This window comes from Neopsephotus bourkii, unplaced genomic scaffold, assembly GCF_033783945.1.
Source record: "Neopsephotus bourkii isolate Nb327-2 ecotype Australia unplaced genomic scaffold, CSIRO-AGI_Nbou_v1 NB_1749, whole genome shotgun sequence".
NCBI lineage: Eukaryota > Metazoa > Chordata > Aves > Psittaciformes > Psittacidae > Neopsephotus > Neopsephotus bourkii.
Genome location: NW_026902223.1, coordinates 3,636,441 through 3,662,322, shown reverse-complemented (window position 1 = coordinate 3,662,322; position 25,882 = coordinate 3,636,441). Strand labels below are relative to the sequence as shown.

At 39.1% G+C, this 25,882-nt stretch overlaps 1 protein-coding gene across 1 annotated transcript in view; it reads right to left on the bottom strand.

The window, feature by feature from the left end:
* The window catches only part of SMURF2 (SMAD specific E3 ubiquitin protein ligase 2), a 57,435-nt gene that overhangs the window by 20,506 nt on the left and 11,047 nt on the right, over positions 1-25,882 (bottom strand). The window contains exons 2-5 of the mRNA XM_061377230.1: positions 9,577-9,615; positions 7,870-7,978; positions 2,242-2,375; positions 1,402-1,467 (exon numbers count right to left, since the gene is read on the bottom strand). Of these exons, the coding sequence (XP_061233214.1) occupies positions 1,402-1,467; positions 2,242-2,375; positions 7,870-7,978; positions 9,577-9,615 (348 nt within the window). The remainder of the gene's footprint in view (positions 1-1,401; positions 1,468-2,241; positions 2,376-7,869; positions 7,979-9,576; positions 9,616-25,882) is intronic.

Sequence of the window (25,882 nt, the reverse complement as noted above, 5' to 3'; positions counted from 1 at the left end):
TAATTAACACCAACATTCTCAAGCCATGATGACAAGGATGCGTGTTGCATACTCTGGAGGGCAGCATGAGAGCATGTCATGGTGTGAGGGTACAGTCCCTGCAGTGTCATGTCTGAAGGGCTGCTGTGGGCAGGGGATGTCTGCTGCTGGAGGAGACCTTCAACAAGCTCCTCTTAAAAGGAACTCCACCAACAAGATTGTACGATGAGAAGGGACTGGTATACTGGAGAAAAACCAGAAAGCAAACCACACCTCCTATATATGCACCCTAGAAAAATGACTTTTATCCTTTACTCTTCTGTGCAAACTCACATGGAAAATTTAATATTCAAGAACAGTCTGAAGTGTCAGCAATGCACTTAGGATTCCACATTTTTACCATCATTTGACTCTCCTGTGCCACCTAACTTAATATAACACTTGAAGATCAGATGCTAGACAGATGGTTAAAGCAACATGAAGAGGTGAAGTCCTAGGTATTATTCAACAGAACATATTGAGGACAGCAAAGAAATGCACTGAAGCCCTTATTTGCTGACTGGTATTTCAACAGTTTCCCTGGCTGACAAAACAAGAATGCTGCTTGGATATTATTTGAACTAGGAACTGAATATAAAGCTGAGCATGCAAATTGACTTTTCTTCCCCTCCCCAAGTCCAAATACTCTCATTAACATCTTGTCATAAAAATAAAGACCTCCTCATCCTGATCAGCTATATTTGTTTTTTCTTTTACTTCCTAAGCTGCCTTCTGAAACAACTTACAATGCACCAAAAAGAGAGTGCTTATGAAGCTGTTTGTGGATACTTGTTTTTCAATTTGCCAGCTTCTTTTAAATTCTTAAGTTATTTAAGGTTTATGAGTTTGCAGAATGACAAAGAACAGCCACTGAGGCTGGTGACAGACTTGTTAATAACCCGTGAAAACACAAAATAAATTGAGCAAGTCATCCCAGACGGCAATTCACTCCTGTTGCAGCAAGATGTTTCATCCTTTCGCAAAACCTACAGGAAGCACAGCTTTGCTGGAACTCTCCATGGCCAAGAATTTGTAGTCAGTTTTTCACAGGGAGTTCAGGCTCAAACTCTCACCATTATTTACAGTGAAATTAAAAACTTTCTAAATAAATTTCACATTATCTATAGCCTTATCTGTCTCAACACTTATGATATGGGGTGAGGGGGGGAGTGGGTTGTTTGGGTTTTTTTAGTGGTTTGGGGTGTTTTGTTGTTTGTTTTCATTCTCTACATACACACTTCTAGCCTGAGGTCCAAACGGCTCTGGCACTAGACACTGAACTTGGAGGGGGGAAATCCAGCACACAGAATTGACATCTAGGAAGGGTATCTCTATAGCTACTATTAAGCTGCAAGAGAACAAAAAGACAAACCCCTTACTCACCTACTATCTGTCCTCTAACAGTATCATTGTCATTTGGCCCAAGCTTGCACAGATCCAATCTCTGATCTACGGAACAAGGACACACAGTGTAAATCACACAGCCTTTTGCTGCTTTTGAAAGGCTCACTGAAGTACCATCAGAACAAAATTCAGCCTAGTGTAAGATAGTTAAGAACCTGTTACAGAAGGTAAAAATCCCAATGCTTCTCTACCAGAACGTCACTTTCTTCTGTTTTGATTATCTAGATAGCCAAGCACTACGTTTCCATCACAGAGCACCAAATTTTGTTCAGCACTAAATGGCACCCATTCAGATAATGAGAAAACAGCATCTTACATGTTAATTAACTTTTGAAAAGTAGATACAAAGTGCTCAAAGTATTATAAAACACTTAATATGATAACATTTACTAATTAATTTTGAAGGCACATTAATTTTTAAACTACAAATATGGCTTTAATATAAATTTGTCCTTTTGCTTATCCCTTAAGACTTGCATTTTTGAAGGTAATAAAAAAGATAATTTGAAGCCAATTAGAATCTGTCTTCCTTTGGAATTTCAACACACTAAGTTCAGTGTTGACAATCCACAACCAGACTGTGGCACTGACGTTACCAATGTCTACGTAACAGGGCAAAGGCACTGAAAAGCCAGTAGTGATTTACCTTCTCTATCCTACTTGTATTATCCTTGGACACAAAACACCATTACAAACTACCAAACCCATCAGAATATACAAGCTTTATAAAAAACCCAAGTAAGTGTCACTCTTCAAAAGCCTGTGTAGTATGAAAGTTTGGGCTGAAAGAGAACAAACTCTAGTCTTTAGCTTACTTACAACCAGTGTCTTTAAGGCGGTTGATTGCATTTGAAAGAAGTCTCACACAACCCAGAAAACCAGCTCCCTGCTTTTTATGAATTTTCTTGTGATTCCACACGCTGATTGTTATTGAATCTGACTTCCCAATGTATCTGAAAAACGTGGAAAAACAGAACTGTGAATGGTACTTACTGAATACTTTGAAGATGCTCCAGAAATCACCTTAGGGGGAAAAAAGATAATCCACCATGACATTAAAATTTAACACACACTGTATTGGCAGAGAGAGCAAGTCATCTTCAGATAAGATGTACACACTACACTTGAATGAAAGCATGTCTTATGAAGGAGTTTACTTGAATACAAGCTAATCTAAAATCCTGATTCTGGAAGAAGGCATTCACATGAATCCAAAGTCTACTTAAATCTGTTTAAAACAGTAACATGAACAGACCGTGGGCTGGCCCAGTGACCGTATCTCTTCAAGCAGCTAAAAACATGCTTAGGTTCATGCCTATGCTCAGCCTAACCACAGAGAACAGCAATGCTCATGGCAGCATGTTTGTGAGCAGCACTAGCAGGCAGAGCAGTTCAAATGCCAGGACAGAAACTATCAGTTCAGGATTCTTGTGCAGTACTTCATCTACTGCTGCTTTTCAGGCTACTCTTCCAACCACTAGCAATGCAAGTCACTCTCTTTTAGAGCTATTCTGAGCACTCAGGGAAAATATAAGGCAAACCTAGTCACACATCTGCAGTTAAGGAATCTTTGGGAAGCTAATTTGCTATTAAGAAAGCCTCAGAAAGGCCCTGTTTGTAACATACATTATATTAAGAATGTGACCCATGACAACAAGTTCATATAGTATTTTAGGTGAGATGTGCCACATTCCCCTCCTGGCCCCTGCTCACATGTGGGCTGTCTCCTCGCAGCATCACTATGGAAAGGCTTTGCAAAACCTGGATGTGCCTTGCATGGACCTTGGGACACCTGGACACTGCAGGCTATTTTATCTTTGCTTTTTTGTTTGAAGCTTTGATCTTCACAAAGAATTAGTGTGTGAGGTAGTTTTTATTTTCAAAACTTCCAGAGGACAGCTTCAAAACACACAAAATAAAGGAGCTATTGTCAATACTGAATTATTACAGTTATTTCGAACCGAGGAAAATGAATTTGTAACTATGGATTAGATCCCAAGAAATGCTTTTAGTTCTCCCTTCCCAGACCGCAAATTTTGACATTCTGCAGTATAGTTCCAAGTGGGTTTTCTTGGTTTTGAAGCAAAACTGATCAAACTCACTCAACCAACATCTAAAAACAACTCCCCAATTGACTGAGGCTTGATCGGCTTTAAGACATCTTAATAGTTTCATAAAGATAGAAATGATACTGTCAAGGTTGGCAAACCAAACAAGTGAACTAACTCTCATGGTTTAAAATTGCAGCTGTGATGAGGTAAGTTCTCAATTAACACTTCTCCCCTTTTTCCTGTTTCAAAAAGCAGAACTTAGCTTCTTTTTCCCACCTGCAGACAGGGACTGACCCAAGAAGAGAGAAAAGCCTAACTGTAGGCACATACCCATGAGCATAGTTTAAAATAACCAGTGCACATGTAAAACAAACCCAAGCAAACCACAAACATCACACCCCACCCCCCCAAGTTTTGTAACAGTAGACTGATTGCATTATATAGGTCAGATTTTTGGCCTTACAACCTTGACAATGCCAGTTTTGCATAAAGAAACGAAAGATGAAGATGGGAATTCACGTGCACAGTCGCAGTCTACAATGTTTTATGTAATTAAAATAAATTCTTATGAGAACAAGTTAGGTGCACTTAAAAATAAAGACTTATGACCTGTCTTGAATTTTCCAGTTTTCCTTGTTGCTTTAAAAAAGTCAAAGGTATATGGTTAAACACAATTTCATAACAGAACAATCTGAATAATATGCAGAACAGCTGAATATACAACACAGTTTCCAAGAATTACTGTAACATTTCAGGGTGAGGTTCTCATGGTTGAGATGCAGACAGTAAGCCATCCATACCAAACAGGTGAGGACTTCTATATGACTACTATAAGCTGCTATGATTTTTGCACCAGAAAACCTGACTGGTTCATGCATTTAAAAGAAATAAGGAAGACAAGCTACATTTTCCAAATAAAGATGTCTTGGGGTTTTTTTCCAAAGGAAGAAAAGAAATAGCTCAGTAACTGCTGGTTGGCTTTATAGCAGCATGTTTCATCTGCATAATTTCAGGCATGAAAATACATGGTTGCATTTCAAGAGTGACGGTAGGACAAGCTGTCATTTTCAATTCATTCGCTGGAGAAGTTACATTTGTTTTACATCATCTGGCAATAAAGCTCCAACATAAAAGCCTGCACTAGGAATTGTGTTTGTTATTAAAAAAGAATGTTCCAAAAAATAAAATGAGTTTAGAAAAAAGAAACCAAACAGAAACAAAAATCACATCCCCCTCATTCTGATGGATGCTCTCTCATAATTCCTCCTCACAATTAAAGTTCTTGGAGCTTTTTCTTTTACTCAACCCTATCAGCAATGTCTATTTCACAGCTTTGTTACTTCAGAGATAACAGGAACTGGATTAATGAAATGGAAACCTGGAAATTCCATTTCCATATGTGTTTTTTGAACTCACATATATCCTGAATCTATAACATTTGACTTTGAATAAGAACTGTGTGTTTGGAAATCTTAAGGAAAATTAGCACTCTTAGCACTTTTAAACAAGAATCAAGTACATGCCATACGGGAACCCCCTAAAACTTCAATCAAAATTTAAAGCATAGAGACAACTGGTACTTTGTCTAACTAAAATTATCTTTGCCAAGGTGGTATTTCCTCCTGAGCCAATGTACCACTCAGGAAGGTTTGATATCGAGTGACTTTTCATCCCCATGGCATTATACATGCATTATATACAAGAAAAGTGGAATGAAGAAAGTGGAAAAAAATATTCCTGAAAAAACACACCTCTTCTTGATCCCAAGCCAGATGTACTCCCTCCAGAAAGAGAGAAAAATGCAACATCAAGAGGTATGAACGCAGGCTTGGATGCCAGGAATTCCCTATTTCTAACCCATGCTGTCCCACAGACTCTCTTCACAACCTGGGCAAATTACTTCATTTGTTTCTACATACTCCCATTTCTGAAGGTTTATAATATAACGGTTATGCTTTGAGAGATGAGCTCTTCAGTCTGAAGGGGAAGAGGGTGTGAAGAGACAACAAAAAATACCACCCCAATTTTTTTCTCTTCTTTCTCTTCCTTCACCCTGCCATGGCTCTCATCTCTGGTAGCAACTGAAGAGTGCTGGAGCATTTGGACAGTCACAAGAGAACCAGCCAGAGGTGTGGCTTGGACAGGAACACAGCATAGACATGTGGCACTGACTGGCTGCTCCTTTCTCCAGTGCTACACAGTCCAATGCTGAGCTGGGCCTACAAGACACTGTAAAAGCAGCTGCATCAAGCAAATGGCAAGCAAAGCAGGCTTCTACACCAGATGCTCCTAACAGACCCACCTAAGAAGTTCAGGAGAGACTTGTATGTCCGATGTGCTTGAGCTGGCATGGCCAGATCTACAAACATAACCCAGTAATGCTTTCAACCTAAATGCAAAGGGCATCATCAAACTGGTTTAAACAATCATGTCAAGAAGGCAAAGCTGTTGCAAAGAGCTGCCTGACAGCAATTTAAGAGTCAAATCTAGGATGGGATTGTCTAATCCAGCACTAAGCAGAGCTGTTGCCTCCTCTCCCTGAGAAAAATCCAGGATCATTAGCAAAGCTAGGCAACGTAGAGCTGGAAGGTTAGGGGAGAAAGGTGATTCTGCCAGGGCAGCACAGGGACTTGAGAATGTGAAGGTACCAAGCAGCACTAGAACCTGCAGTGAGATTCTGGGAAGAGGAGGAGTTATAGGAGTTGCGTGAGATTATGTGTGAGAGGTATAACACAGCAGGAAATGCCAGAGCGTGGGGTGCAGATCTGAAGGGCACAGAGTCAAGACAGGACCAGGACCAGGTTTTGGTGGAGCTCATGGTACAAACATCTTTTAAAAATAAATAGACCAAATGACTTGCTGTGCCTTAAGGGCAGAGGGTGCTGGGGAGGACCCGAGTAGGCCTGAGGGCATAGGTAAGCCTGGGAAGGCTGAAGCAGATCTAGGATATCAGAACAAAAGGAAAGGGAAAGAAGAGAAAAAAGGTACCTATTAAGTTTCAGAACTGACGGTTAGGTAGTGTTTAAATGCTCTGAACATGAGAAAGTCTGTAAATGTGTTAAGTCTGGTTATCCAGAGCTTTGAGGAAAAGCCTGAACAACAGGGAAAACACAAACAGGACTGAAAATAAGGAAGGGGAATACATCCAGGGCAAGCATGGTATTCTGACATTAAACTGCATCCAGACAGCAACTATTTGGCAATTTCTTTCTGGAAAGCCTCCCAGATTCCCACTCCCCTTCACACACCCATCTAGGCTGAAGAATCTGAGCAACTAATTCAACTGCTTCCTTTCACACTACGATCTGAACTCAGAACCACGTAAGGCAAAAGCAAAACCTTTTTTTGTTCTTTGTAACTGCAGAAGTCTTTAAAAAAATCTTATACAACAGACTATCTATTATGCTGAATCAAGGTAGTAAACCACAAAATTCCTTTGGAATTAGCAACTTCATTCAGACATCATTGCATAAATACATCACAACAGATCCATCATAGTGTGCCATTTGCATATGTTATCACATGATACATGAGACACTTAATTAGCAGCAGTGTTAACCTGCTGTACAAATTCCAGGCTGGGGGACATTTCAAGCAGCCCCACACAACCAAGAGACAGTTTTACTGCACACAGGCCTGTCAGTTATTTAAAAGCTGACAGAAATCTTCATGGTAGGAAAAAACCAAGCAGGATTTTTCTTTTAATAAAATTCACATAACTGCACCTTCCTCTGGTTGCTTTCCTACGCTGTGTGATGGCAGGAGCAGGCACACTGCCACTGAGACTCCATCTGTCATGCTTGGTGTGCAAAGCATTTCCTGTAACGGTGGAAGCGTCATAAGGCAGAGACCAGAGTTCCCATGCAATGGTGTGTTGTTAGGGTAAACACTAAGAACTTTAAAACCCTAGTGGTTCCTAGGTTTGATGAGAAGACCAACTTCTGTAATCTACGAGGTCTGCCATCAGGTGCTTATTTTATTCCTCTTCCCCCCATAAAATTTGATTATCTTAATATCTTGTGCATATGAAAACCTGAGACCTGACATCAGGTAGACTGCAGTAAAAAGCTACCTTATGCGTCAGGCAGTGAGTTGTTGTATCAAAGAGATCTAATATTTTACTGCTGTTTTAAATAGGAACTGAAGACTAAGTGAGTGATGTTTATCAATGGAAATACATTTCCACAGAGTAATGAGTAACATGCAAGACAATAATAAAGGTTAAATTACTATGAAGAAAATTTTGAGAGGGAAAGGATTATTTTTAATAAATAATTTTTAATAAACTGGGATATTTTCCTAGCTGTAAATAGGACATTATTATGAATATCTGACAATTTCTGTGTACTTTAGAGGATTTCACTTCAAACCTTTGGTTATCACTGTTACCACCTACAGGTCATAATGCTGATTCCATTTTGGATCAAGTGTATTCTTCACAGTATCTGTAGAATGGCATTGGCCAGATCCGTCCACCACAACCTTAGCAAATGGATCAGGAAGTCCTAAGAGGAGGAAAAGAAGAAAATTAGCAAATGGATCAGGATGCTTTAAAGTCTCGTATCACTGCACTACTTCGAAAAAAGTAAAATATTTTATTTGAAATTGCGTTTATTCCTAAATGAGGGCCATGTTTAATGAATGGGAATAATGTAACGTATTAACACAGGAAATTACTAAATTAGCAACTTATTTTGCTGATACAGAGTAAGCTGTGCAAGTCAAGCATGAAGGAAAAAACAGTCTGAACACCTTAATCTTTGTGATTTAGGACTGAGTAAATTCTCAGCACACAAAGGCAGAGAAAACAGATTTATGCTCTTCTTGTTTCTAAGATGAATTAAAATCATGATTTTGGGTTGTTACTAGTACTACAGAAAATCACCTATAACAGGTTATTCTTGCTTTTGAGGTCCACTTTGCTTTCTACTTCTTTTTCTGCCACCTTAGTACCTTGGAAACATGGAACACAGGTTCAACAAAAATTGGTGTAAAGATGGTGACAAACTAGGCAACTGAGGGAGGGAAAGAAGCAGGACCAGAACAGCCTACAATGAGCTTGACTGCAACTGCTATTCTAACCGACCCATTAACTGACACCAAAAGGGATGGTCCCAACACTAATGCCCCTAAGTCATTTGGTCCTATCCTTTTTTCCCCTCATCCTAATTCCTTACCCGAGTGCCCAATGAGTCAGCTGAAAGAACTAAGGTGGTGAAACATTATTCACACTTTCTGCAGCACAAGTTTTGCACCAGTTCCGCTTCCTCAGGTGACTCAGATGGAGTCAGTCAAGCAGCAGTGGCTCAAGACAAGTGTCAGACAAAGCATGTGGGGATGAAGCCAAAAAAGCATGTGGGGAAGGGGAGGAACAGGACCTTGTGATTTGTGCTTCAGTACAGAAATGCATCACAGATTCCAAATCTTGAGAGGGTTTTTTAGGTAATATTAAACTGTTAAACACCTGGAAACTTACACCAGTACAAAAATCCAGATATAAAGCAAGTTTTAGAAGTATCACAAACTCCAATATAAATCTGTATCATCCCTTCTTCAAGTTCTTTTCCATATTCTGGTCTGATGTTCTGAATTTTGCCCGATCCCAAGTGGGAGGCAGCAGGCAGGTGATGTGTGTGTGCATGCTCACACAGCCAATAACATTCCTTTCTGCCTCCTTCATCCACCTCTTAGCACTTCTTTCAAAACATTATTAAAATTAATTAAAACATAATGTCAGAGGAGGTAAGTATTATGACATAATATTTAAGATGTACCTCTGTCTGCTGGACAAAAAGTTCTTGTATGAAAGACATTTTGATAAATATGTGTAATTGAAAAACATGTAATTTGCCTGAGAGAGCAAATTTGTTTCCCACTCCCACCAAAACCAGGGAGAGTGTGTCAGGGTTTTAATTATTATTATGAATCTGTGACAATTGTCACCTAAGAAAAAATCAGAAGCCCTAAAATAAAATGATGTGAAAACTTGAAAGCTCCCACCCCCTTAATGCAGATATCTTAATACAATGATCACGTGCAAACACTTATGTACAGAACCTGCAGAATATATATCCTGTATACAAAAACTTTAACAGCTACTTACGGAAAAAATCCTTTTTCACCAAGTTTTTTGCACACAGTACTGCAAGAAAAACAGAAATACAAGATTAAGCCACTGATTCCCAACTTTAAAAATGACTTTACCTGTCCAGCATTCCAGAAAATCCTGTCCAAAATGACTGAACATGAACGAATTGTGCTCCTACATCATTAATATTGTCATGTAAAATAAGCCCTAGAAGCTGAGCCAGAATGGTCCTCTTTTGGCAGCTCACCTTCAGGTAGATTACAGTACAAGTGATATGGTGGTGCTATCCTCAGGCAATAGTTTCACACACAATTCTCCCCCCCCTCAATTCTTTTGCCAACTCTGTGTTTACACCAAGTGAGGGAACTGGACCATGTCTAACTAGCCCAGCAAACAGTGGCACAAAACATTGTGCTAGAAAAATTAATGGCATTACACAAGCAGGATATTATGTTCAGTTCTACAGACCAGCAAAAGCTTCCTTGACCATAAGAAACAGTGCATCAGGCAGTTCAGGCTTTTCTGTTCCCCTGAGTGGTGACTAAATAAACATTTTTACCTGAAAAACATTTGGGTGGAGCAGACTAACTTCCAATGTGAGAGGTTTGATGGCCCTGAAGATAATGTTTTATTTGTAGAAGCTAGTAACTATTTCAGTCTTTTTTGTTTACAATAAAAAGGGAGGAACATTTGTATTTGTCAACTAAAAATACCAAGGGGAAAACCATCTCTATGAGAACACAGTAAGTAATAAAGAAATAAAATAAAATAAATCAATAAATAAGAGGTCAAAAGGACAACTTTGATACAAGGATGCCAAGGTACACATTGAAGACTTCTCACAAAACACACCACTGTTCGACTACATATGCTTATCTATTATCACAGGTTTAGTAAGTAGGAAATACCAGACTCCCCTGTGAAACATTAAAATATTTACTGATAACACACAAGGATTCTTGCGTATTGAGTGAAGCATGAATTCCCACAGCTAGCACAAAAAGGAAAAGAAGGGAAGGAGGAAAAGGAATCTGGTTGGGATCAATGCTGCAAAAGGCTCCTCACTGTAGGATCCCTGTGGATATTTTTTTTCTATGAGATTGCCAGTATTTATTACTACCAGGAAATGCAAGGACAGAAAAGTGCATCCAATAACCGCATCCCACAGACACCGCCTCAAACCAGACAAAACTGCTCATGCTTTCTCCATAGAACATCCTCACAGCAATCCTGCAGTGCTGCACATTCTCCAGTTTCTTTTACAGCATCTGCCCAAATGAGAAGTAGAGCAGAGGTTGTCCGTGAGCACTCTGATGGAGATTTCCAGGATCAGGGCAGAAGGCACCACCCTGCATCGTTCTGCACGCTAGCACAAAGCTGCATATTGTCCTAAAAATCAATTGGATTACTTCCCCAATTTTTATGTTCATAAAGATGTTGATTTTAGTGAAATTGCTTTCCACAGGAATGCAGCACTGTAAAACCTATTTAAAACTGTAATGAGTTTTAGTCCTCTGTAAAACAGAAAGGGACACCCATTCGTGACTTATAGAGAGCGAAACATCTCAGGTATTTCTGATACCTGGAGTTCAAGCATGTACAGGAAACAGACTGTCACATCATTGCCTACTCCACAAAACATTCAAATAAGGTCCTTAGAATGGTGTAATAAAAATCCACAGCTACTGAAAACTTCCATGTGCCCAGCATTTGAAAGTCTACCCTACCCATACAATTGATACCAGCTTAGAGTACATTACAGAAACAGATAATAAGATAAACTTAGAAAAATGCTTCTGCAGTTAAGATTTTATTATACCAAGAATATGCTCAGCCTGAGCTGTCAACATGCACCACTCAGCCCAAGAACTGAAACAGGTTACAGCTCATCAGCCAACTGTCATCTAGTGGTGAGAAACTTAAGAGTAAAATGGATGCTTACATAGATGGCCACTGTTTGAAAGATCCCTAAAGATGTAATTATTTGCACAATTTCACCCATTATAAGAAACAGGAAGCGTCAAGTGAAGCTGAAGGCTTTAAATCCAATAGTTAAGTCAGAATTCATACAGCATGTTTTGAAACTGTATCATGTCCAAAATAAAGAGGTTTGACTAATCTTTTGAGAAACAAATTGCAAGGTTAACTAATTATAAACACTTATTTTCAAAATAGAAAGCAAGCCTGCCAGTGGGATTTAGCCAAAGTCTCATTTTTATAAGCCTGGGCACACACACCGCATACAGACTAATAACCGTTTCCCCAACAATTAGCCACGAGTGAACAAACTAGTATTTTTGGCTCAAGATTTCTTCTCTAGTAACCGCATTTAAGGGAAGTCAGATGTCAACCTACTCTGGCTTTGTCAGGTTAACAAAACAGGAGAGATGCTGAAAAATCTTCCATTAACAACACCCTCTCTGCCAGGTATTTCTAGGTGAAAAAGCCCAGGTCCCAGGGGCATCAGCTCCGTTCAAAGGGAAACAATCTTGTCCATGCACGGAACTCTGATCTATCTCAAGACTCTTTTTTGGTTACAAAACTTTTCCCACTGGTGCAAAAAGTACCAGAGTTTATGCTCCACTTTTCTAACAGTTTCAACACTGTATTATAACCTATTCTGAATATTCTGATAACCAACTGATTAATAGTTCCTTGAGAATAAAAACTAAGGAAGTTTGGTTTCCTATGGATTTATGTTTTATGGTTGACTGAAAGCTATAGCTGAGGCTTTTCCCACTCGTAGGGCCTTCAGACAGACACTCTCCAACGCGGACTCTCCAGTGGTCTTGCAACATGGGGTTTCTTGCTGCAGCTTTTTCCTCCCATTTCAGGTCACTGCTAGGGGTCTCCTCTCTATCCAGGCAATGATTCTCAGAAAACTCACGGGACCTAATTATCTCTGAGGCCTCTATCCTATGTCAAATTTGAGCTAAAGTCAAAAACCAGAAAGAACCGTGGCAAGATTTATTTCCCTTGACAAAGCCAAGTTGAAACGTTAATGGTTCTGGCCCCAAACCCACATCACTATCAGATCTACGCAGTTGCACCATTAATAGATCCTCTAGAGGCACAAGGGCACTGACAAAGGTTATTTGTTATTTGTATGTGCTTGCCTTAAAACTTTTTTTAATTTAAATTGTTCTGAAAACAAAAACTCTTAAGGTGAATTTGCACAAAAGATTTTCAGAAACAAGAATACAAACCAGTGCCTGGCATGTATCAACACTGGTTTGGAACAAAAAAAGGGGTGGGGAGCATTGTACCATAAGTGCATCATCAAAATACATCAATGGCTTCTAGTACAGATATGTAGATTAAGTACTTGTTACAAAGTATCACTGAGTCAGTGGATAGCTATGTTTTGTATTTGTTACAGACTTCCTGGGTAGTCTACACAGAAGAGAACATTAATATTCCAATATGAAAGAACAATATATACGTGCCAAGACAAACACGCACATCACTTTTACATACTATACGTTCATTAAATCTCTTCACTGTGCCTCATGATCTCATTCAAACATATGCTACTCAAGTCAGGCCACAGAAACATGAAAAGAGCATAACGTTATAAAGCTTCCTAGTCTCCTTCCTTGACAGCTTTGCTCACATAGTTCTCAAATACTCAAAACTAGGAATGAAGTGAACCACATTTGCCAAGTTCCTTTTTCTGATTTACTACTCCAGTGACTGACACAGAATGAAAAATGATTTGACCATTGCAAGTAAATGCTAAATATTTACTATCCTCCAACTCCTGTAATCTAATTTATGTGTTAGCTATTGAAATTTACACGCAATTAGAGAGCGGTATGAAATAATCAGTTGAACCCATAAAGTGAAGGGAATGTGATTGCTGAAAATGTGAATTTTTATAGGAAGATAAATATTTCTCTCATTTTCTGAACTTTTCCGACTCTTTGCTGGCTACTGAAGAACTCACTACAACTGCTTCTTACTTTGGAATCATTTTTTACAGAAAAATCAAACTTTTTATGACATCAGACTGTTGTCATCGAAGGTATTCCAGGTTACACATTGCCACTATTTATGTAAGTGTTAAACGAGTATGTTTAGTTCAGACTAACAAGTGTATCTATAACATAAGGTCTGCATTCTAAAGGGAAGAAGAACGCAAAGAATATGAAATAAAGCAGAACATAATTGTAGGAGGCCTGCGATGAAAACAAATAAAAAGTGATAAAGACCCATGAGATTTCACGGATTCACCACATCTTAAGTATGTGTAAGAGACTTCAATGATTCACCTTCAACTGTTGGATAACAGACCTAGAGTGAGTGCTGAGGAAGGCAACTTTAAAAAAAAGAAAACGTTACCTCAATTTAAGGAACTTAATTTAAGGAATTTAAGGGTAGTGATTTCCAACCTATATCAAACTGTTTATTCAATCTATATCAAACACATAACCAACACATTAAAATTCAGTAAGTGACTTAAGAAAACACCCAGCCATCTCATGTCCCACATCCATAAGGAACCAGTACTGAATCAACAGATAGCCCGGAGTTCATAGGGGGGGAAGAGGACTGGTCCAAAGCTAAGATTATGTTTTCTAATCTTCTAGCTTTTCATGTGTCATCACTATAGAACTAGCTCAGCCTTCTGCATCCAACCAACAGTTTGAACATTATAATTCCTGTTGTTCTTTACTTTCCCCAAGGGGTTCTCTCCAGAAAGAGTGCTTGTTCCAGAACATATGTAGCACATGGGATAGCGAGGAGAAAAACAGGCTGCCTATCAATTTTTACCACAACAGTTCATTTTGAAGACAAGTCTTTCTTCCCCCTACAGAAACACCATCTTTTAATGAAAGCCATTAGCGTTGCTTTTTGTGATCAGATCCCAGTTGTTTGCATGTAACACACAGTGCAATACAATCACTAAAATAAGTCCCAGCTGTAGAAACACAATGCTATGCTGTTGCTAATGTGTGTTGTACTGATAATGAATGGTCGTCTATGCTTTAATCTGAATAAAGCTCCCAACTGCTCTGCCTCTCCTTGCCAAAAATTCCCCTTCCTCCTCCAGACTGTGGTTGCATTCCAATTACACTGCTGATTGGAATGAGCCTGCTTGGGGGAGGGAGAGGGAGGGAGACAAATGAACCCACACACACGCCCCTCCTCGCCTTCGGCTGGCTGCCCCTGGGACCCAGGAATCATTTGGGGTGTTTGAACCCAGCGCTGACATGACGTACTTTTGTCCACCTTGTATAAAACTCTTCCTAAATTTATCTATTTGGTTGAGAAAAACATTTACGACAGGCAGGCAGCACACCATGCACAGGTTCCAGCAGGAGAGCTCAGTACTTTCAACCTTTCTAACAAATTCCTACTGTTTTCTTCCATTGTTGGCACGCTACAGAGAAACGTGTATTTTTCGGCTTGCATTCCCTCCTTGGACCTGCCTAATTCCCACATGGAAAGATATAAAACAGGAGGTCCTCAACTATTCATCGAACAAAAAGCTGTAAATAACACCATGCACATTTGCAGATACAGCTGTTGAGGTAATAACTTCCTCAATCAAGGGTTTGGAATAAATTTCTTTATCCCAACTACTCACGTTAAATTTTATTTTCCAATTAATCTCTCTCAGGATTATTTTTTTTTTAAAGCTTTCATTTCCTTCCAATTTTCATTTCCTCTGAAGGTGTTTTTTCTGCAGATAAACAAAGTGACAGAACATGATCATAAACTAAGAATTTACTTTCAGTTAATGAAATGTATAAGTTTTAGAACATTGCAACGATTATCGTCAAGAAGGGACACACAAAGGCAGGTAAACCCAACAAACGTATGTTTTACAGGTGTGCAGGGTTTTGAGTGAGGAAGGTATTGAAACGTGAAATGGGGAAGAAAGCAGCAGCACCATTATACACCACAGTCGCTGATCAATGCGAGCTGGAAGGTTTCATATTGCACCTAACAATAAGAGGCCTGCAGCTGTTCCTCTCTCAAATCAGGTCTAGCAATCAGATGGATGCGTGGTAGACCAGGAAGCTCAACTGGCTTAACAGAAAATTAACCTTCTGGGGACATGGATTAGTTTGCCACTGGCTCCAAGATCTGCGCTGACTTATCCTGCAGTCACACCATCCATAGATGTAATGCAAAGTGGCAGAAGCACATGGCTGCAAAGGAGGGAGCATGAGCCAGACTCCTGTTCTGATGGCAACCTGCAGCTGCATTGGAAAAGTGCACCCCATACCTGAGACTTTTTCAGCTCTAAAAACAAAACACACCCCACAATGTTTAATTTTAATGCAGACAGGTAGTTTTCCTTCTGTTTTGCAGTTCCAGGTATTTATTTTATTAAAACTAAAAATTTTCCATATATATAATACATATGAAAATAAAAGCAGATTTTGCCATCAGGACACCAAAGTAACTAGGCTAACACCCTTCAGGTTTTCAGAGTCTTAACCCTTAAACACTGGGATGGAGTTTTTATTTCCTATTTCCCAAAGCATACTCAGAAGCACAGAATAAAAACACTGAAAAAAGAATCTCTCTTGCAAGTATACACAACTGCTTTCAGACTGCTCTGTTACTGACAGCTGCTGAGTCTCACCAAGCACTAGAAATCTGGAGTAACCTACTGAGCTCTAAACTAGAGTTAGTCCCAAACACGCACACACACAGAGGCTGCCATGCGCTTCTTTAAAAGGTTCGATAATTTCCCCCAATTCTTCACTGTGAAAATTCAGTGCTACCCAAATTGAAAGTCCAAACACCATCCTCTTCCAGGACCAGTATATTTGCAGCACACACAGAGATGCAGGTGCCATATGACATACAAAAGCAAGCTCAGTTCACCCAAGGACACGGGACAAACTGATGCTCATTTCAGACATACTCTGCTCAATTAGATTAAACCTAAACACTCTTCACCATCCCCTGCATCCATGGCTCTGCCACAGGAGAGAGCTGCAGCATAAGCACTGCCCTCTGGAGCAGCCAGAATTTTTTTAAGTGCTAAAGTGCTGTTAAATACTAAATTCCTGTCAGGTTGGAAAAAAGAAAAACAGTGTTCTGCAGTAGTTCGAAGTGACATATAAAAGCATTATTGCTAAGGCTGCCATCCAAACACAAGGCTGACAGCTTTAAAATAAACTCTTTTAAAGTAAGTATTAGGATAACCTCAGCACTAGGAAAGCACTTTGAACAAGAATTTCCTTTAATAATGGTTAAAATCCTAAATTGTCCCATAAACACATTTCTCCAAGTTTAACTTCCAACACAAGCCAGATGCTAAATCCTCAATACACTGCATGTAAAATGAAACCCATTTCTAAGGGTCACGTGCACCTGCTTGTAACCATTGTCAGTTAGAAATCTGTGCCTCAACAAATCACAACTACTCCTCTGGGACTAAACAAACCAAACCACAATAACCTGTGTTCAAACACCAAACAGCAATATGGATTACCCAGAAATGAAGAATGTCCTAATAATGCAATATACTTTAAACCACTACAAAATATGCCAGAAACTAACACAGCAACAACACATTTTTCTTTCCGACAGATTCACTGCATTAAATTCTGCCTCTAAGAGGAGGTTGTGCTTTGACTGGATTTAGAATTCTAGACTCGTATTATTTGTATGTAATATAACTCATAGAGATTAACATTCAAAATGAAAACATCAAACATTTATCAAGGAAGAAATGTTAATGAAGAGGCACTGCATCACTGAATAGCAGTCAAGGCACTAAATCATTCATCTCATGCAACAATAAAATTCTGGGACAGAGTCTCCAAGGCTGTTCTGAATTCCTGCAAGGGGAGGACAACACGACAGTGACTCAAGACTCCAGCAGCCTGTGCTGGGGATGTCTGATCTGACCGACTTGTGGACACAGCCAGATGGAGTCTGACTAGATTTGCCATGTTTAGACTCCTGTTTAACATCATGATGTCTACTTCACAGTATTGTTTTACTGTAAACAAAAGGCTTCCTTTTCCACTTCTCCTCCCTTATTCCACTCCAAGCCAAAAGTAAAACAAAACACAAAACCCTCCACACCACTGAATTCTTCCTTCAAGCAACCAATGCATTCACATTTCCTAGATTCATTCAGCGATGGGCTTACTGCCACACACGTCACCAGCTCTATTCATGTGTTCAGTTTATTTGATATGCCTGTCAAGGTAAAGGAAAGAAACTGCTCCCCAAGCATTTCACATCTTACCATGAAAGTTTACAAGTGTATTTTAATGGAGATTCCTGTTGGAACCACTGAAGTTGAATATGTACATGCAAAAGCTTCAGGTGTTTTTTGCTTTGCCTTTATTTTAGCTATGTACCAAATATGTAAGCGAAGCCTGAATGATACAGGATGAAACCATCCCCACCAGGGCTCTGTGTAAGCGAGGGTATCACTCACAGCTCAAACAGTGCAAAAGAAGCAGAAGTAACATATGGGAAATTTTAAGGAAACAAAGGCTATTGCGAATATTTGCATTTCCTGGTTTAGTGTGGATGGAGCCTCTCAGACCAGCCAGGATGTTTCTAATGCATAACTTTCATACACTAGAAATTCCACTTCACTTCTCCACCCTACTCCAAAATGGCCTTACATCTTGTCCATTTTCCAGCATCTGAAAAACCACTATTGTACCATGAAGTCATCATACATACACCACTTACAAAGACTATTGAATACTATTCTGGTCAGTTGGGGTGGGGAGAAACAACATAGCTGTAAATTAATAGCTATTAGAATGCTTAAAGGTCAGCAGTCAAAGACCAATTTTCAGGCCAATTTCAAAGTTCTCACTTCTGTTTCTCACACTTGGAGTAAGCGTAAAATTGTATGTCAGTAAGCAAAATCAGGGTGGGAAACAGAACTCTATTAAAGAGAAATGAACCCATCACCGTCACTGTTATCTTTGCTGTACGATGCTATTTTTTTTAGTCTTCCTGCAATATTAAAAACATAATTACAATTTAAAAAGTTGACATTTAAAGTAGCATTACCAGGATTAACTAATCTCAAACCTACAGGGGTGGTTATTATATGCAAGTGTGAGGGACATAAACTCTGTTATGAGCATTAACTCAATTATCCTAGAGACACTGGAATAAAATAGTATTTAAGAGCTCAGGCAAAGAAAAGGGGGTGCTCTTATCTCAAACTCTGAAATCCCAGCAGGTAGTCTTTAATCAAGACCCAATTTAGACAGAAGTGATTAGTTCAACTTGATAAAGTTGCAATATACTAAGAGAGCACAGGATTCTTCCTGTGAGGATGGGTAAATAAAACAAGGTAACATGGAAACTTACCCATGTAATTCTCAGCTTGTTTTGACAGCAACAGTGGACAGGAAAAAAGCTAACACAAGAAACAAATTACAGCTCTGTTCTGCCTGGTGTATTTGATGCACTTCTGAAACCATTCTGGGGAAAACACACTAACAAGAAGCAGAGCCCTCAGACTTGTTTCACTGCAGAGAACCTCTTCACCCTCTGAATGATCCAGAGTAGGTGAAATAACAAAAGAAATTCATTACCTAATTACCAACAAAAATGCCTTGAATTTTAAAAAGGGCTCTAGACAAGAGGCACCTGCAACTAACCCAGACTCCTGGGTGTAAGGAACTGTAGATACCAGCAGCTTTCCAGCCTGCAGGACCGCTGCCATCTCTGTCAGGCCACAGCCACACACTTGATTTAAACAGGAAGTCTTCAAAATTCTGTCTCCGCTGCAGACATGATGATGGGGGGACACTGCTATTGCTGGGGCTGCTCTGGGACGAGGTGGAAGGGAGAAACACAAACACACATAAAGAGCAAAAGCATGCACATCATTTACTCTTCATGGGTAACTCTCATGCCACCCTCCAGCCAAATGCTGTAAGTATTAATTCGATCATCACTGCCAAAAGGATTGTCAGGTGCTTTATAAAAAACAGTTCCTAAACCACAACTGCTAGGGTGGCAACTTTTGTTAGGGGGAAAAGTAAATTCTAGCATCTCAAATATGCAACTGAAGTATTTGAGTAATTTTACATAGAGTATTCCCTAGTTAATAAAACTTTAAAAGAGTTTATAAGGATCACGATTTTTATACTATCACCAGCAAAAATCACTAATTAAGCATCCTCCACCCTTAAACTAAATGCTTAGTTCAGCACAATTTTGTTTTACTACTCCACCTGATGTACTGAAATCACATTATATGGGGGAACATGGATGAGTGATGCACTCTTTATACACTTCTGCATTATCATCAATATCTGCAACTTCACACATGGATTCTGATCTGTCTCCCTGATAACATGTGGATATCCATCCTGCCTTTTCCTCCTTTAATGTAGTTGAAATACTTCAGCACAATGTTCCTACATTGATTTTTGGGGGGGAAATTGTTTTTTCGGGGAACGCTTTCAGCCCTGGAAACTGCCTCTCTCTGGAACTTGACAGTTGGGCTTTTGCCAAAAAAAACAGGGTCAGCAGAAAGATGTGTGGTCTCTATACACACCTTTACCTGGTTACTATGCTTATGCCTCTAATGATGCCTCTACCTGCAGAAATGCAATACCACAGAAACAGGGAAAATGCCAGCTGTTAAAGAGAGTACATATGGAAAGCAAGACAACGTCACCATTTACACATTATTAAATTTCTCATGTACCTCAGTCCAGTCTTTTTTCCCCCATCAGACAGCCACAAAGCCTCATCTGCAGGAGGTAAGTATATCAATAGACTATACAATTTATAAACTAATTTAGTTAAGTTATTGCAGTCCTTTAAGATGAACAGATTCAGTTTAGTTTCTCTGTATAAACAGATGTGCTCTACGGAACAAATCCAAACAGTTGAAGCTGCTGCTGTTAAACAGAGATGAGCTAATTGCATGAGCAATCCTATTTATTTCCACAGAAGGAAAGCAACTTATATTAAAGCCTCATTTTTCTCATTTTGCTTTATTTTTACACAAGTTGCTTAAATTATTTAGTCCAATCAGTATGACTTATATACTACTGAAAGAATTAATATAAAAGGGGTTTTAAAGAAACAAAACATCAAGAGATTCCAATGAAACAGCTTGCAAATATGTGAAAATAAAAAATCTTGCCAAAAAAAAGCAGCTTACCATGCAATTTAAAATACTACATCAGAAATCCTTTGGGAAGATGAAATGTTCAAGCAGTGAAAAGTGAAGGTTTTTTCTACAAAGAGTAGCACATGGCAGAAGACAATAAGCAGCAGAGACTGAAGACTAGGATAGATAATGGGAAGCAGGTGAGGCTGAAAGGAGGAGCATAAAGCTGATGATATTAATGTAAAAAGTATAACACTGTGAATCAACACCCCCAGCAGTACAGCAGATGAATAAAAAATCAGGAAGGTATTTCCAAGAACTGAAGAGGATATTTTGTTACCAGGCACCTACAAAGGCAGAGCAGCTTTCAAGCATCATGAGCATGCAAGTATTTCCATTGATCTCAAATACCAAGTTATGAGCTTCAGAAAGTCTGAGTGGACACAACAGGGATTTTGAGGGGACACAGAAATGAAAAGCCCCATTTACGCTGGTGCCTTTCACTCTGGGAACTCTCAGCCTCTTGCAATTCTGCTCACAAAGCATTATACTAAATATCACTTCTGATTTCTACCATTTCTTACATGGTTGCACATACGAGGTAAGAGCAGACCCGGTTTTCCAGAGGAATCTTTATATTAATTTCCTACGCACACTATTCCCTGGATATCTCAAATGCTGAGTGCCACCCCAGCTCCCCCCCAATACAATTATTCGCTAAACAACATACTAGCTTACCAAGTGAAATCGCATTTTCCTCTCACAACTATCCTCTTGCACCTCAATTATTAAACACCTTCCTTCCTATGACCTAATTCCTTTAGTTTCTCTATCATCTATGTATCCTAGAGCCAATTCAACAACTTATATTAAAACTAGACCAGAAACATGCTAAAACTCTCATCAGCTATACAACGGAACAAGGACACAAGCCTTTTTCCCCCCTTATATTCCTTCAATGAGCTTTGCAAGCTGTAGCTCTCTTTTAGGCATTGATTATTAACTAAATTTAAGAAGTTACAAATACATTTCCCATTTATGTCTGTGTGCTATAGACTCTGAATGGCATTGTCAATAATAAAAGTATACAAGTTTTAAAAATACTCGAAGTCAAACCATAATGATTGCCTTGGAACTGGCATGCTACATTCAACTCCACCTTCAGCTGATCATGTATTTTCACTAAATACAAGAAAATGAACTACACTGAGTCAGTTCACCAGGTCCTGCCAGCATCACTCGTGTCAGGCTTGCATTCCAGACACGTAACAGGTCTCACTAAGAGGTGATATTGCCAAAGGGTCACAAGACAGGAGCGATTTTAGGATTGCAAGCAAACATTTTAGGACTTAGCTAAAAGTCAAAAAAGTGCCTAAACACATTTAAATTTGCAGAAGAGAAATTAGAACAAAGAAGTGAGTCTCACAGATTCTGATCCTAAATGTAGACTGCTGTTCAGGAGACAATAAAAAACACGGCATTGGAGAAGATAAAGTGTTAATCGCATATTTGGTGGTTTATGAGCCAAAGCAGTCTGAGGTTTAAACTGCTTCTGCTCAGTGCTCATCCCATTCAGAGACGATGAATCATTTCCCATTTGGCAACACTTCTGCCTACAAGGCTGTCTTCTGTGAGATTTCTCCTGTATCCCTGTAATAGATTTGCTAATTTAGTACACCTGACTTTGAGCAAAAGCTATTGTTGCCAGCTGTCAGACTAGACCTCGTCCTGTTTATCAGACACATCTAAACCATCCTGTTCTGCCCCAGTCATAGAAACAGAACACTCTTCACTAATCCCAGCTCAGTAAATTACTTTCTAATATCCTTGTTTTTCTTACTCTGCCAAAATACCAATACATCATAGATTTAAAGCAACAGCAAAATCAATTTATCCACAGCATCTGGGCTCATACCAGTTTATCCAATAACCACATTTTTTTTGAAGTCATATTTGCTGTTCTAGTCATTCTGTCCACGAATTCCTGAGTTTCAGCAGTAGAGGTCTGACTATTTTAAACAAAGGTAATATAAGCACACAGGGAGTGTATTCTAGTTTTTTCAGCAGGCCTCCACAGCTCTTTGAAAGATAAATCAGAGCAAAACAAAGTATTAAACGCCTCACACACACTAAAACATTTCCTCATTTTCCCCAGGGCTTTGTGCATGCAAAAGAAACTGCTTTACTTTCTGTTTATAAATATTTGTCTGGACAGCAGCTTAAAAGGGTAGGGGCAACAAAGAAAATACGTGGGCTTTTTTTAGTTTGGTGTAGGTTTTTGGTTAGGTTTTGGTGGTTTTTTTTAACCTACCTACAAGAATGTGGGAAACATATGGAAAAACCGATTTATGTCTGACATTTTTACTCCTAAACAAAATCTACCAGAACTTAATTTCTTACATTTCAGATTACAGAAATCAGTTATATGGATGCAAGAAAGCAGACTTGCTGTTCCTTGGTTTTATACACTGTCCAGAACTCCTCCTGCACTTCAAAAAGCCCACTGTAGTCACAAGAAACACATCCTCACACGAGATGCTCTTTTGATAACTTTTACTCTTCCATGTATTTTAAAACTCAATATAATCAACATAAAGCGCATCCACCCCGCTAACAAAAACTATGGAATATGTATATTCCTCTCTTCCTTTCTGCCAGTTCTGGGGGACTGTGGAGCTGCTTACCACTAGCATTCAAACCTGGCTTTAATTCATGCTGAGCAGCCAAGGCAGCACACCTGGGCTCTTTAACTTGGGACTGATTTGGAAGGCCAGTCAGAAACTGTGATTCAACATGCAAAGGCCATTCACTGTGAGCCTGCTGTACACCACCCTATGGTTATCTTCTGCTATATCTTTTTCCAAAATTGAGTTTAACTGTATTTGCCTACTTGTAGATGAGCACAGGATCCCTGTCTTTCTTCCTGACAATACCCATATAATATTCCAAACAGGCTGATGCCTTGACTGGCTTCAGGTAGGAATAAAAATTAAGTAACTGTACAATAAACAAATTAAGAGCACAAACTCCTCATAGGAAGAAGCTGGAGACTGTTTATGCAATAGGTAGCACAGACTGCTTTGAGAATTTAGATATAGGGAGGACTGCATGAAAGGCACAAACAGCATTGCTGACACATGGTATGAATGAGAAAGTTGTAGCAAGTTCCTAAAATAAGAGGAAGTGAAACACAATAAATTAATGAGTGCAGCAAAAAAAACAACTTAAAGCAGTTGATAGTGACATAGCAAACCTCCGTGAGAACACTGCTATGGTGTAGTTACACACAGGCAACCAGAGCAACTCTCTGGGGCTTTGCAGAGCATCCTTTCCTCACCCCAGTAACTGCTCATCTACTGCAACCACCCTGCCCTTGCAAAGGGAGCACTGAAAGCAGAGCTGCCTGCTGCAACCTCAGCTACAGAACCAGTACCTTTTCTTCCAGGTGGGACAGGGGAAAGGAACCTGGGAAATGGAACAAGATCTTGGGAAATGGAGAACAAATAAGAGAACTGAGAAGCAGTATTATTTCATTGCCCTACAACAGCTACAGAGCCAGCCTACGCCTTTTAGGTGTTACTGCAACTAAAAGACCTATGTGTATATATATACATATACACACATACACACACACACAAGGTTTTTCATTGTATTATTTGAAATGAAGAATCAGATACTTTATTTCAATTATTATTCATCTGTGCAATTCAAGCTAGCCCTGAGTAATCATTAAAGACAAATATTTGCCAGGAAAAATGATTCATTCACAATCCACTTCTGAAACAATAAAATGGTTCACTATAACAAAAATAACTGTACTGTACATGCCTCAATTTGAAAGTTAAAAACCAGCCAACTACAATGAAGAATGCATGCCCTTAAAAAAACCCCAAGCAACCAACATGCCTGTGTGTGCAAATAACAAAAACATCTTGCTAGGAATAAGTAATTCCATGAAATACAGTTAACACCATATCTGATGGAAATTGTACTCTATTCTTCAGCTATTTAATAGTCTTAAAACAACAAACATACAGCCCACCTCCCAAACTTTGACAGCTCACTATAAAGCTGATAAACAAATCTTTATTTCAGCCCAAAGCTGATGCATTTAAGTGTACATCTGAAACAGCAACATACTGCTGGCTCTGGAAAGTTCAGCTCAGGAACATCACAGGGACTCCCTAACAACTCCCTTGGATATCGTCAGGGCTTTCACACACCTTAAATCACAAACAAGGGGATCAACTGAAAAAAAAAATATAAAAATCAGGCATGTAATAGCTTTATAATGGCCCAAAGCTCAAGAAGGTGTGAAAATGAGCAGCTTTTTGGAAAAGTCTTCATAGGAGCAGACTTGTTTCAGCCTTGTATCAAATATGGGGGGGAAAGAGAAGCACTGTGAAGCACGAACAAGGAACACTATACAAATATGAAAACAGGTTTAAAAGCTCAGTTTTCCTCCTGGTTAAACAATATTAAGTGTAAGCTTACTTAAAATGAAACCCTGCAGTTTCACACTGCATCATTCATTTACTTTTAGTTCACAAATTAAATCATACATCTGACAGTACTCATACATAGAGCCACTTGCTGAATGGGACTCTAAAAGAAACTTCCAACAGAACATGATGCCATTCTCTTGCTGGAGATACACCTGTGACCACATGTGATTTCTGATTTGTTTTTTCACTGGTTAAACTCCTCTGCAGACTCATGTGTGTGTGTTTAATAAGTAGAGTGAAAAATCAAAGCTTTTCACAGCACAGGCAATTCAGTATAAACAAAGCATAGTACACCATATCACTCCACTAACCCAGTGAAGTGTTCCTGCACAAATCCAGTGGTGACAAACTGTGTGAAATTAGGGACTCCCATCTGCTATAAGAACATCTTTACATACAATGAAAGATCAGAGCACACAAATGATAACTGCCAATGCCCTCTCCGTCCATTTCTATTAAACATATTTGTATCAATCCTACCTAAAACAAATCAAATCTTTCATGCAACTAACTCACCAGTAGCCAATACTACTTATCTGAAACAAGTATTAACTCCAAAACCTTTGTGAACAGATGGCATGTGAATTAGCCAAGGAAACATTTAAAACTATGTAATTCAATTATTATCACATATTACTTAACAGAAAGTCTTCTGATCCTTTTAAAGCAAGAAAAATACTAGCACTGATGATATCATCACAGCATCACAGAATAAAATACTTAAAAAAATAATGTAATT